This window comes from Monodon monoceros, unplaced genomic scaffold, assembly GCF_005190385.1.
Source record: "Monodon monoceros isolate NGI ecotype Baffin Bay Population unplaced genomic scaffold, NGI_Narwhal_1 Super_Scaffold_2, whole genome shotgun sequence".
Taxonomy (NCBI): domain Eukaryota; kingdom Metazoa; phylum Chordata; class Mammalia; order Artiodactyla; family Monodontidae; genus Monodon; species Monodon monoceros.
In genome coordinates this window covers 99,955,516-99,969,686 of record NW_021703776.1, presented here as the reverse complement: position 1 = coordinate 99,969,686, position 14,171 = coordinate 99,955,516, and the positions used below count along the sequence as shown (strand labels likewise).

At 41.6% G+C, this 14,171-nt stretch overlaps 1 protein-coding gene across 13 annotated transcripts in view; it reads left to right on the top strand.

The window, feature by feature from the left end:
- Positions 1-14,171, top strand: part of KMT2C (lysine methyltransferase 2C) — a 216,032-nt gene that overhangs the window by 185,771 nt on the left and 16,090 nt on the right. For 9 of the 13 annotated variants that reach the window (XR_003795262.1, XM_029233804.1, XM_029233802.1 and 6 more), the window contains 6 exons: positions 1,100-1,332; positions 4,015-5,739; positions 10,146-10,358; positions 11,052-11,216; positions 12,652-12,793; positions 12,929-13,076. Coding sequence is in view for 12 of the 13 variants with exons in the window: in XM_029233804.1 (XP_029089637.1) it covers positions 1,100-1,332; positions 4,015-5,739; positions 10,146-10,358; positions 11,052-11,216; positions 12,652-12,793; positions 12,929-13,076 (2,626 nt within the window). In the remaining variant the exon portion in view is untranslated. The remainder of the gene's footprint in view (positions 1-1,099; positions 1,333-4,014; positions 5,740-10,145; positions 10,359-11,051; positions 11,217-12,651; positions 12,794-12,928; positions 13,077-14,171) is intronic. The other 4 variants (XM_029233800.1, XM_029233806.1, XM_029233799.1 and 1 more) reach the window with 4 other exon arrangements.

Below are 14,171 nucleotides of genomic sequence, written 5' to 3'. Positions count from 1 at the left end.
AAATGCCCTTCAAATTTGGTAGACTAGATTTCAAGTTCATACATGTACTGGAACTTCTGGGTTTAAGAACAAACCCAAAGTCTGACCTTTTGAAATTACCCCTGCACTAATTATTATAATTTGCATACATATTCGCATTAAAAACAAGTAAACAACTGTAACCAACTGGCTTTTTCTGGCTTTATTGTGCCCATTGGCTTTGGTTGGATTCTTACTGTATGACAATATTCTGTTATCATTGATGTAATTTTTCAGCTAATGTCCTTCTTGGAATTGTATTTATTTATTTCTTTGTCTTAAAGTGAGTCAAAAAGGTATATTCTGAATTTCACAACCATAAGGTGACTTTTTTTTTTTTTTGAACTTGGCATCAGTGAAGTAAAGTGCCCTTAAAGAATTAAGAAGGAATATTGCTACAAGATGAAGAGATACAACTATTTGGGGAGATATTAATGACAGTCATACAAGTAGAGAAGATTTTACTTGATTAATGGCTTAATTATAGACATATAAATGACGAAATTCATAAAAATTACCAATGTTTTTAACTTACGGATTTCCTCTATAAAACAGACTTCATTTTGGTCCTTTCTAAAGCTTTCTAGGTTCCCTCCCTCATAGTTTAGGACATACTTTCACCGTTTAGAAATAGGGGAAACCCATAAACTTAGGGAAATTAGCATGGGAAATGATACCTAATCCATGCTCTGGACCTTAATAGGTTATGTCTTACTTTGTCTCTTCAAAATCTGTAAAGTTGAATTAATCAAATACAAATATAGTTCAATATATAGTTTGGCTTATGGGTTAGAGAATTTGATAGTTTAGTAGATAAATAGTGTTCCATTAGATAAGTCTTCTGCTTTTCAAAGATTGGGTTTATAATATTTATATTAGCCTGTGTCCTAAAACATGCATTCTTTGGTTTTCTTAAATATTTTTCTAAAATCTTATACTTTATATAGTTATTTACTATTATGTTTTCAAAATATCTATTACAAGGTCATGATGAAAATGTTTCCTTACAAAATGGATTTGTGTAACTTATATTGGACTCTTTAGAAAATTAACACAGGTGAATTTTAATTTTTTTCCTCAGATGATTCACAACGTAAACAGTATGAAGAATGGCTTCAGGAGACCCAACAGCTTCTTCAGATGCAGCAGAAATATCTTGAAGAACAAATCGGTGCACACAGGAAATCCAAAAAGGCCCTTTCAGCTAAACAACGTACCGCCAAGAAAGCTGGGCGTGAGTTTCCAGAAGAGGATGCAGAGCAGCTCAAGCACGTCACTGAACAGCAAAGCATGGTTCAGAAGCAGCTAGAACAGGTAACAAATAGGTTTGCAAAATAGAAGCAGTTGTTAATGCATAGAATGTTTTGGTCTGTCATTGATTAATTGTAAAGGATTTCGATTGGTGTTAAATGGCACACATAAGTGCACTGTCAAAGTGACAGCTCTGAGACCTCTTACTAACTGAAGAAATAACCCCTGTCCTTGCCCCAGAGTCGTGGTCACACAGCACGTACTGTGAGTAAGCACCACTGATGAGATAAGTTCTCATAATCCTGACCTAGAAGAACTGTTTTCATACTGGTATAGCTATTACAGCTGGGGAAATTCAGTTACTTTCCCTGTTCTGAGAAATCACTGTGCAGAGTCTTAGCTTTCCTGAGGACAGCTCATGGGGAGATCCTAGGCTTTCTACTTGGAGTTGACCTTTGCTTTGCCATGTCCTTTGGTTCCTTAGTTTCTAATGGAATTTCAGATAGAGCATTTGAATCATTCTGGTGGGGTTTTTCTTGTATTTTTTTCCCCATAGTATGTTTTTATTAGTATTCCTTCTCAATATCATTTTGGTCTTAAAGTACATTGGTGTATCTTATGTAAAGGACTTATTCCTGAAAAATGAGATCATTTTGCTGTTACTTTCCATTATGAGCCTGATGTTTCTGAAAATGCACATACTGAAATATCAGTTATACTCAAGAAGAAGTAAAATTTTAAATTTTTATTTAGTGTTCAAAATGTGTTAAGTGGCCACTCCTAGGTACTCAATGAATTAAAAACTTAGGTTCACACACAAACCTGTACACAAATATTGACTGCATCTCTTAACACACTCACCAAAAACTGGGAACCCCTGGACTGTCCTTCAGTATCTTGACTGTGGTGATGGCCACACTAATCTCTACCCATGTTAAAGTTCATAGAATTGTACACCAAAAAAGGTCAATCTTGCTTTTGATTGTCAATTTAAATCTTACTCCCAATGTTAATAGTGGAAAGGGAGGAATTCAGAGCAGATTGAATCAGTAAAAATCACAGAAGTGCTTTCTGTGTAGTGAACACAGTTACATGCCCTGTCTTACCTGACGTTCTCTATAACCTTGTGAACAAGGTAGTATTATCACCATGTTACACATGAGGAATCTGCTGAGTCATTGTGGAGGTAGGTGACATAACTGATCATTGGAGTAGGGATTTCAACTGTGGCGTTTTGTCTCCAAGCTACAGCTACCACAGTAATGCCCCAACACAGGCTGACTACAGTATGATTTCCATTGTTTAAAACCAGGACTGTTCCGGAATGAGAGGTTTCCTTTCTCTTTAAAATTACTTTCTGGGGCCGTGTTTATTTCAAGTAAAAATGCTTTTAAGGATTTCTTTATAACTTATTTTTAGCCTTTTTATTGCCTTCTGGTATTTTTATATAAATTTTTTATGACGAGGGCCTAGCTTTTTTGCATATCCATGGATCAAATCCTATTTAGAAGGTAATACTATACTTGGAAAATAGGACACATCATCTCTACAACATAGTTGCCCGCAGTCCAGTGTGATCTTGTTAAGATAAGCAATTCATGACAGTGTTTTTAAGAGAATTTTAAAATGTCACGGCAAAGGCATGGATCACCACATTCTGTATCCCAGTTAGTGTTCTGGTGCTTTATGTATGTTCATGCTCATTCACCAGTCCGATGGTAATTCCTCAGTTCTAGCTAGTAAGCCAGTCAGGAAAGAGAAGAAAAGAAGTAGGAGTTGCCACAGCTACAGGAAAAGAGACCAGAACCATTATGTGCAGAGAATATGCTAGTCTGCCTGGGAAACTGTTGAAAATAAGTTGAAAACCTATCAGAACTGGCTCAGTGTACTAGTACAGTACACAAAAATTGAGTGATTTTGGAGGGTATGTACATCATCTTGCATCCCTTTCTCCCAGCTCCCTAAGTGAGGTGGTGTGTCCTCAGGACACAGGTTGTATCTTCATTGAGATTGGTCTGTAGCATCTGCCCATGGGGGTACAAAGGCTTTTGGGGATTAATTAACTGACACAAGTCAGTCGTTATGTTAGGAGCCTCTTAGGAACTGTTCAAAACATTACCTCAGAGCTTTTACATATTTCAGAAATTATAATTTGAATATGTTACCCATTAAATTCAAGGAGTTTTATTACCAATCTAGTCTTTTTAACCTGGAGGGGAGGGTGTGGTATATGTACAGGTAATTCATCTTGTCTTAACATGTTGTACACTTTTGTATACTTAAGAAATGAAATCTTAACACGCCTAAATGGTTAAAGTTTGAGTTAAATCTCACAGTTAGTCTAACCTTATATATTAATGTAACTTCTGAAGAAGTTAACAATTAGCTGATTCCTCTGTAGCCTTTGTTTATTGTTTTATTTTTATATGTAGTTTAGTTTATGACTCAGAGAAAGATCTTCTTAAATATTTATTTCAGAAAAATGTTTTTCAAATTTGTTTTTGGTATTTCATATTTAGAAACATGCTATTATTGAAAAGCTTGGCAGTTTTAGTTGATCAGTCCTTCCTTTTTTTTTTTTTTTTTTTTTCCCTTGGTGATTTTTGCCATTGCCTGAGCAAGATATTTTTGCCTTTGCCTGATCTAACTGCGTTCTCTATAACCTCCACCATAATCGTCAGCCAGTGTTTTTATTTGATACCCGTAGCACATATAAACGAGTAAGATTTAATTTTGCTCTTCCAGATTCGTAAACAACAGAAAGAGCATGCCGAGTTGATTGAAGATTACCGGATCAAGCAGCAGCAGCAGCAGCAGCAGCAGTGCGCCATGGCCCCGCCCACCGTGATGCCAGGTGTCCAGCCCCCGCTGCCCCTGGTGCCAGGTGCCGCCCCGCCCCCCATGAGCCAGCCCAGCTTCCCCATGGCGCCACTGCAGCTACAGCACCAGCAGCACACCGCGGTCATTCCCGGCCACACGAGCCCTGCGGGAACGCCCAGTTTGCCCAGTTTCCCTGGGTGGCAGCCTCCTGGTGCTCCTTCCCGCCCCGCCCTCAACCCTCCTAGGATTCAGCCTCCAGTGGCCCAGTTACCAATAAAAACTTGCCCCCCAGCCCCAGGGGCAGTGTCAAATGCAAATCCACAGAGTGGACCGCCACCACGGGTGGAATTCGATGACAATAACCCCTTTAGTGAAAGTTTTCAAGAACGGGAACGTAAGGAACGTTTACGAGAACAGCAGGAGAGACAACGAATCCAGCTCATGCAAGAAGTAGATAGACAGAGAGCTTTGCAGCAGAGGGTGGAAATGGAGCAGCACGGCATGATGGGCTCAGAACTAAGCAGCAGGACACCTGTGTCCCAGATTCCATTCTACACTTCTGACCTGCCTTGTGATTTTACGCAACCTCCAAGACCCCTTCCGCAGCCTCCGCAGCAGCAGCAGCAAGCGGGGCCGGTTTTACAGCAGCAGAACCTACAGCAAGGGTCTATTAATTCACCGCCCACCCCAAATTTCATGCAAACCAGTGAGCGAAGGCACATGGGACCTCCCTCGTTTGTTCCTGACTCACCGTCAATTCCTGGTGGAAGCCCAAATTTCCATTCTGTGAAGCCGGTACATGGAGGTGTTCCTGGGGCCAGCTTCCAGCAGTCCCCGGTGAGGCCTCCTTTTACACCCGCTTTACCTGCGGCACCTCCAGTGGCTAATAGCAGTCTTCCCTGTGGCCAAGACCCGGCTGTAAGCCGTGGACAGAGTTACCCAGGATCAGCCCCGTCTCTCATTCAGCTGTATTCTGACATAATCCCGGAAGAGAAAGGGAAAAAGAAGAGAACAAGAAAGAAGAAGAAAGACGACGATGCGGAATCTACCAAGGCACCTTCTACTCCCCATTCGGATGTAACTGCTCCACCAACCCCGGGTGTCTCGGAAGCTGCCTCTGCTCCCGCAGTGAACACACCCGGCGAGCTCCCTCAGCAAGGAGAACCTGAGGCGGCGGAACCGGGCGGCCTATCACCTCCTGACCCGGCAGCGGGCCCGCTGCGCACAGAGCCAGAGAACGAACTGCCCAGCGGTGACTTCGCACGAGGGACCCCAGGTCAACAGACCTGTGCGAGTTCAGAGGTGGATAAGCGCCCCATCGACGCGCCTGCCCCCACTGGGGGGATGAAACTGGAGTCAACTGAGCCGGAGCAGCGCCCTGGCCCAGATGGGCCTGAACTGGAGGAGCGCCCTGGGGATCGGGCCAAAGAAAGGGCTGTGGCCGGCGCTGCCTGCCCGGGGCAGAGTCCTCCCCGACCTGCCGGCGCTCCTGCTGCCAAAGGAGATTCAGGCAATGAGCTTCTGAAGCACCTGCTGAAAAATAAAAAGGCATCCTCCCTTTTAAATCAAAAACCGGAAGGGAGTTTTTGTTCAGAAGACGACGGTACGAAGGATAACAAACTGGTTGAGAGGCAGAACCCAGCCGACGTGGTAAGTGTGGCTCAGGAGAACAACTTGCTTTTTTCCCCTTTTATTTTAAATTATGGTTACAACAGATTAGTGCCAACTGCTGTATTGATTTCAACGCTGTCTTTTATAACCTTTTTACTCTGGAGTAAAAAACCGCAGACCTCATGTTTTGGTTTATACCTATGAACTATATCAAGTAATAATTTGTTTACTGTATCTTTCAAAAATCAGAGAGCTGTAGGGACATGCGTTTCATACATAACATATTCCTGTCAGCTGATTATCACCACATTGAGTTGATCTAACTAAAACAAAGAAGTAAACATCTACATGTCCTAATTGCAAATAGAGTGCAGTTTCCATTAACCTCTTTGAAATATAGAAAATAGCTCACGCACCCTGTTAATACCCTCGGGGACTCTCAGGAATAACCCATATTGGGAATCTGTTCTGTTGCAAAGTATTAATACTTTATAGAAACACAGTTTTACAGGTAGATGCTATTTTATCTTTGTGGTTTTCCGTGTGTCGATATTTTGCCCATTTTAAGTTTTTAAGTGTTAGACTCTCTTTTTTCGGCTGCGTTGGGTCTTCGCCGCTGCACGCGGGCTTTCTCTAGTTGCAGCGAGCGGGGGCCACTCTTTGTTGCAGTGCGCGGGCCTCTCCTGTTGCGGAGCACGGGCTCTAGGCGCACAGGCTTCAATAGTTGTGGCATGCGGGCTCAGTAGTTGTGGCGCGCGGGCTTAGTTGCTCTGCAGCACGTGGGATCTTCTAGGACCAGGGATCGAACCCGTGTCCCCTGCATTGGCAGGTGGATTCTCAACCACTGTGCCGCCAGGGAAGTCCCCTTTTTAAGTTATAGAACATTGGATTTGCTTTTGTTTTTTCATTTGATGAAGAACTTTGTTGTAAATATACCTTTACAAGATTTGATCTCCTGCATTTCAGTGAACTTCCTTGACATATTTCCCAAACTGGAGTTTTCTAGGTTGTAGGAATTGGTTAACTTGTTTTATCTTTCAAATGCTACACTACCTTGGCTATTGTGTTCATAAAGCTTTCCCTATAGTGCTTCTCAAATTAGATTTTAAATTTTTCATTTTTTTAATTGAATGAGGTGGAGTGCTATATTTAGTTGTCCAAATTTGCAATTTTAAGATTGTTAGTGAAGCCATTTGTTTAGCAAGTATTGGCTTACTCTTTGTTTTCTCTTATTTGTCTGATTCAGTAGAGGTTGAGTGGTAACCCCATAGAGTCATGTAATTTTTGTAAATTTTGGTGGTGGTAACTTTTTCAGTCATATTTGTCATCAGCAAATAGGCCTGATCTCTAGCTACTTTGTCCATTGCATCCTCTGCGCCTAGGAATACCAGGCTACTTGCAGTCCCTGAGTGTCTTTCTGATTTTACCCTTCCATATATGGCCATATGCTGCTGTTTCTGCCCTTCTTTGTTTTTTTTTACATCTGGCCAATATCTGTATCTTTTAAGGCTCAGTTCTGGAATCGTCTTCCCCAGATACCTTACTCAGCTCAGCCAGTCTCAAATAAGTGGATGCCCGTGTGCTTACATAGCAGTTTCTCTAGTACCACTGAGCATAGACGGCTCCTTGAAGGGTGTAGATGGCGTCCTGAGCACCTTTCTGTCTCTATGCCTTTCTATCTCAATACCACATAGTTGGTACTCGGTGGAGTGAAGTTAGGTCCTAATACTAGTGATTATATGTAAAAAAATATTTATATTGGGTGTCATGATAGAAAAAGGGATGAGATCAATTAGTATATGTATAAATGTTTGGACTATGTCACGTGTTCTCATATCCATCTGGGAGGGCAGCAAGGGGCGGAGGCCCTGGATTACTAGGGGTGATGCCTTCTTAACCACATTCTAGGGGTTACACTGTGCTCAGCGCTTGCCCTGAGGTACGGCAGGCACAATTATTATTCCCGTTTTACAAATGATGAAATTCATTTACTTTCTAGTCACACTTAAGGCAGAATTGTTGTGGCAGTAGCTGGACAGGCCCAGTTTGTCCTCCGTGCTGAGGACATGTGTTTCCTCACACATAAGCTGGCATTAGTTGAAGTGTAGGGGTAAAGCCTTGGGAGGCTTTGAGAGCTCACATCACTCAGCTTGCGTCAAATCCATGTTCCGTCTCTTTCCAGCGTGCAGCCTGGGCAGGTCAGGCTTTCTGAGCCTCAGTTTCCTCATCTGTAAAACAGGATTAATAATGCTCCCTGTTACTGGGTTGCCACAGGGATTAAAGGAATTAGGGTACACCTTGTGCTTGTGATATTAATAAAAGGTGGTGCATACCCATGACTACCAATGACATCTAGGAATCTGGCAAGAGGAACGTAAAATTCTAGTATGTGCAAAGGTGTGACCACATGAATAGCTAATGAATGACTTTATCTTTACTAATAGATAAAAATGAGAGAAAACAACCTAAATCCACTAGTGTAGTTATTGATTGGATTATTGTTTCTGTATATCTATATCTGAATATACAGATTTTTTGCAGCCATTAAAATTTGTTACGTATGAATGTTTAATGTCACGGGGAACAAACCACGTCAAGTTTAAAAGGCAACCACCAGAATAAAAGAATACTGAGTGTGATTCATTGTGTGTTTAGCAAAATACATGTAGGCATAGATAAAAGATCGAAAACAAATACATTAAAATGTGAACTATTCCTGTCTCGGGCAAACTTTTGGGTGATTTTTAATCTTTTGTGTTCTTCTGTAATTAAAAGTATTCTTTGAACTGTAGTAATGGCTGCTTTTTAGGGAAGTTGTGAGGATTGGAGAAGTCTGTTCAGCACTTAACAGTGCCTGACCCTGCTGCACACCTAATAAGCGGTTGCATTGTTCTTCTCTTATAAGCTGGTAAGAAGTGCTTGGGCCTTGCTCTGTGCTACTCACACTGCAGTCCTTGAGGACTGGCGGCATCGGCCTTACCTGGGAGCTTTTCAGGAAGCAGGATATTGTGCCCCCAGCACAGGTGTACCAGTCAGAAGGTGCTTTTTACCAAGATCGCAGGTGATTCGCATTCATATGGACATGAGAGGCACAGCTCTAGGCCAGGGTTCTCTGAACTTTAATGTATCAGAATCACCTGGAGGGCTTGTTAAAGGTTTGGATTCAGTAGGTCTGGGGTGGGACCAGAGAATATGCATTTCTAACCATCCTAGGTGGTGCTCATTCTGCCGCTCTGGGGACCACCCTTTGAGAACCATCGATCTAGCCCTGGGATGGGCACTGTGTTCCTGCTCCCATATCCCCTCTTTTTTGTATGAGCCAGGAATGGTTTTTACACTTTTTAATGGTTGAAGAAAATCTGAAACAGAGTAGTGTTTCACAGCATGTGAAAATTATATGAAATTCAAGGTTCAGTGTCGATGAATTTAAAACATCTTATTAGACCATAGCCTAGCTCATTAGTTTATGAATTGTCTGTGGTTGATTTTGCAGTACCAGGGCAGAGAGTTGGGTAGCTGTATTTACTCTTTGGCCTTTTACAGAACAGTTTTGCCATCCATGCTCTAAGTCATTTAGATATATATAAATGGAAACTGTGATGTGCAAACCCTCAAAGAGTCAATGCAGAGCACATTAAAATAAGTTTAGCAACTATAGTTGCCTATAGCAAAGTATAGCTGTCAAGTTTAGAAATAATGGCCCCTAAAAATAGTCCCATATTTTTAAGTGTTGATAGTACTACCCTTAAAAACCTCTTTACGGACTGGTTTGTTCTTAGCCATAGAGACAAAAGCAAAGAATAGGCTTATTTGCTATCATATAGGTCTTCTTTCATTGACTTTAAGTATGCAGCAGTTATTATTCAGTCAGATGTATGACCATGAACTAATTTGAATGAACAATGTTGTTTGTTTTTAGTGATCTCTGAGGCTAGCTGTTCCTCTCAACTGAGATGCATAGGCTGTGAAACTTTTCTGGAGCTTAGCAATGGTGCCCGCATACCTTGTATTTCACCCATTCCTAAGGGGGGCCCAAATAAGCCCCCAAGACCACCATGCAGAGGCCACCACAGCCATCTAGCTCAGAGCACCCCTTCCTCCACAGTTGCCAGTGGGCAGGAATAAGGAGCTCCGGGCTGTCACTGGCACAAGTATGGGCAGGCCTGAGGAGTAATGCTTCCTCTGAAAGGGAGAATAGCCACACTTAAGAGTTCTGCTCTCTCCTCAAGCTTTGCAGCTTACTGATTTCCATACTTGAGAATCATGTTTCAAAAAAGGGATGCTGTTTTCAGAAAACAGGCCATTTGATGCCACCCATTTTCCCTCCTTAACTTTGGGTGCCCACGTTAGGAACATTGTGTCTTAGGATGGAACTGGATTAGCAGGAGCTGGAATTCAAGCGTGTGGATAGTTCACTTATTGCTTAACCTTTCCAATTACATTAGCAAACTTTGGGGGCTCAAGTGCAAGGTGGTTTTGGATGTGGCAACAGCCAGTTGCCAAAAACAGATGGAGGAAGTGAAACCAAGAAACAGCGAAGCAAAAGGACTCAGAGGACCGGAGAGAAGGCAGCACCTCGGTCGAAGAAAAGGAAAAAGGAAGAAGAGGAGAAACAAGCGATGTTCTCTACCACCGACACCTTTACCCACCTGAAGCAGGTGAGTCTTTTGGAGCAGCCCCTTTAAAAATTCAAGGAAGTGAGACATCAGAAGCTTTTCCAACCCTGTTAAAGTGAAACTTTCCCAAAAGTAGAGAGTTAAGGGGTAAAAGACATCTCAACAAGCAACCTAATAGGTTTCCTATGTGCAAGCAAACTTGCACCTTATCCTACTGGCACCCCAAAATTTTAGTAAAATAGATGGATTGGTTGGCGCTGGTCAAGATTTACTTATATTCAAAGGGAGCAGCCTCAGCACCAAGAAAAATTCCGTCCACGTTACTTGTGACTCTGGATGCAAAGAAACACAGGCATTGGTCTCTCCGCCTAGTAGAGTGCGTTCTTACACCTTTGTGGCTGTTACAGAAGGTGGGAGACAGCTGCTGAAGAGTGCCGCTGGGGGCACCTAGCCTCAGTTCAGCCCTGATTCTTGCTGAGCGAAGATAAGGAAGGTGTTTTTCTTGTTAGAAGCCTGGCAGCATCCCTTTAAGACAGATGAGAATAAGGCTCATTTTTAAGTATATCTCAAAGATTCCGTAGTCTCTCTCACTTATTCCAGCATTTTGATACTTGAATTTTTTAAGTCTTATTTTTCTCAAGCCTTATTTGACTAAGTTGCCTTGGGTCTTAGAAAAATTGAGAGACACTTGTTTTGTTTATCGTGTACATTACTCTTAAATGTGTTTTTCAATAGCAGCTCTCTCTGCTCCCTCTAATGGAACCAGTCATTGGAGTGAACTTTGCCCACTTTCTTCCTTACGGCAGTGGCCAGTTTAATAGTGGGAATCGACTTCTAGGAACTTTTGGCAGTGCTACCCTTGAAGGGGTTTCGGATTACTATTCTCAGTTGATCTACAAGGTATGTTTCTTTGCCAAGGTGTTACCTTGCTTCCTCTTTGGATGCCATATCAGAATTGGTAGAGCTTGTCTTGTTTTTCCATCTAGTTTACATCTATCTAATCTTCCAAGTTCCATTTAAACTCTAGTTCAACTAAAAGGTTAAAATTTTACCAGGTAAAGTGTTTCCAATATGAACATTTGAAATGTTTGTATAGGTCAGAATACAGATTGTGAAAAACATCCATTGTATATTTCTGTGGTAGGAAAATATGTATTTTCCTATAATCTTTATTAACTCTTAAGATGACTCCAAATTCAGAGTAAAAAATGTAGTTAGGAATTTACCCTGAAAAATACAATGAAAAAACCTAAAAACTTATTTTGTCTAATAATTTAGGTACTAATTGCACCTGTGCATTAGTTCTTAGGCTACAAAAATAATATCAAAGTGAACCAAGTTTATCTTTTGGTAATATTTTTTTAACAAAGTTTTATGATAGGCTCATTAGATACTCTTTACTTCACATCTGACTTGTGTTAAGTGATCTTTTTGCAAAAATATTTGAGAGTATCATCATTTTTTCTGAGGGCTTCTCTTCTTTAGTATTAAAATCATTCTCTTGTGACATTCCGTTTATTATCGTTGTTGGCTTTTCTCTTCAGTTAGAACCTCTCCCAAGTCTTGTAAATGCCTTCTCTTCTGATGCAAGCTGTTCTCCACGCAACTTCATCATCTTCAGAAATCCTAGATCTTTGCAAGATTTGTAATTTTACCTTGCACTTGATTTGCATGAAATTATTGGTAGATTCCAACAGTCCCTGAGAGACTAGTCAATGAATCAGTGACGAATTGGTGACAGATGTTAAGCAGGGAGAAATGTTTGGGGGGAAACTACATTTGTTAAGGTTCAGTCCATTTAGTTGTTATTGCTACTCCTTTTGCTTCTTTTTTGAGATTTTAGACAATCCAGATTCTAATATCTAAGATACAAGTTGCAGTTATGGATTAGGATCTTAAATTCTCAAGTTTTTGATAGAACTGGGGCATATCTTAATTTAATAAAGGAGTTTTTTGAGAACTCTCTACAATTTATTGGTCGAATTTTAAAGCTGTCCTTCACTGGCTTTAACAGTGAAACTTGAAAAGAGTTGTACAGAATCAAATCAGGCACAGTATAAATTTGCTTCTTAATTTCAAAGCTAAGTACCCAAGCTGGGGAAAGTGAGCCAGTGGGTGGTATGTCCAGAGGATGATGGGTATTTGTTCCACTGAAATGCCTCCTGGCCTGTACGTTTCTTTTTCTTCTTGGTGTGCATTTTAGGAATGAAGGTGCCTCTGATTACATTTCTGTACCTTGCCTCCCTGTGCTGAAAATTCACAGAACTAAGTTTTAGCAAGGTCGTGGCATATTTGCTCAGTAGCATATAATTTAAAATTTTTTGGTCTCCTGCAGCAGAATAATTTAAGTAATCCTCCAACACCCCCTGCCTCTCTTCCTCCTACACCACCTCCTATGGCTTGTCCGAAGATGGCAAATGGTTTTGCAACAACTGAAGAACTTGCTGGAAAAGCTGGAGTATTAGTGAGCCATGAAGGTAGGATGCCAAGCCTCCAAGTCTTGTACCTTTGAGGAGTTTGCCGGCTGTGCGTGGTGAAATGGCAGTCGGATTGTAAAGTTTACCCATTACCAGTTTTGACTGATTTATGGTTTTGTGTTTTTGCTCTTCCAGTTACCAAAAGCCTAGGACCTAAACCATTTCACCTGCCGTTCAGACCACACGATGACTTGTTGGCCAGAGCGATTGCTCAAGGCCCAAAGACAGTGGATGTTCCTGCTTCACTCCCAACACCGCCTCATAATAATCAGGAGGAATTAAGGTAGAAGTTCCTTTTTCTCAAGTATTTTTTTAGTTATTTCATTTATTTAAAAACGTATTATGTGTTTGTATATAGCATAATGTCTGTAGGAAAAGCATGTAAAAACACTTAAAAGGTGAAATTTGGTGAATAATTTTCTTCAGAATTTAAAGTTTATAAAACATTCTTACTATTAAAAAGAATTCATTTGTGCACTTTAGAAATCTCATATGATATAGGAGGTTCAACAAGTAATAATAATCGAATAGACATTTTAAGGCATTGGGACTCTCCATGCAAAATATTTCAAAGATCATTGCCCTTTATAAGCTGTTAATGTGATTTACTGGGTTTATTGATGTTTGCAGATGTCAGAATAAAAGAGTGGCAGTCACAGAGCAGAGCATGCTTTTGTGGAAGAGAATTTAAGGGCTGTCCTGTCCACAGTTTGTAACTCCTTTGTGTCAGTTCTTTAGCCCCAGGATTCTGATGAGGGAAAATCAGCTTCTCCTAGTAGATAGTCACAACCCAGCCAGTTAGATCCAGGGGAGGTTCTTATATATATAGCTCATCAAATTATTCTCTCTTCTTGGAAAATCTGCTAACCACCCTCTCTTTGATAAGACGCCATTGGACTAAGACCCTTTACTGTATAAATGAGAAGACTGCGGACCACGGGGAAGTGACTTGTCCAAAGTTAGAACCCAGCTCTTTGTTTCTCCTGGACCTTACCGCTAGATTCGTGCCGGAGTTGTCATTCAGGGGCAGCTGCGGGAGGCGGCCTCCCGGGTGTGCGTGTCGGGGCCGCCCGCTCCGGGGTCTCACAGGGACCCCTTGGAAGCCTCTCTCGGGTCTCCTGTTAATGCTGCTTCTCACAGCCTTCCTTCAGCCTGACGGCGTCTCCTCTGGGGTGGGGGGGTGTGAGACCCCAGGTTCTCGAGCTGCCGTGCAACGTTTAGCCCAAGACCACACTCGCCCTACAGCCCCATTTGCCTTTGTAACCTTTAGCTTCTTGGACTAGACCAGTCTCTTCCTTTTTGCACTTCACTTTGTCAGTTAAGAGAAATGAAGGCCTGTGAAGCCATAGTGGCCAGTGTTCCCGTCTGTGCGCGCGGG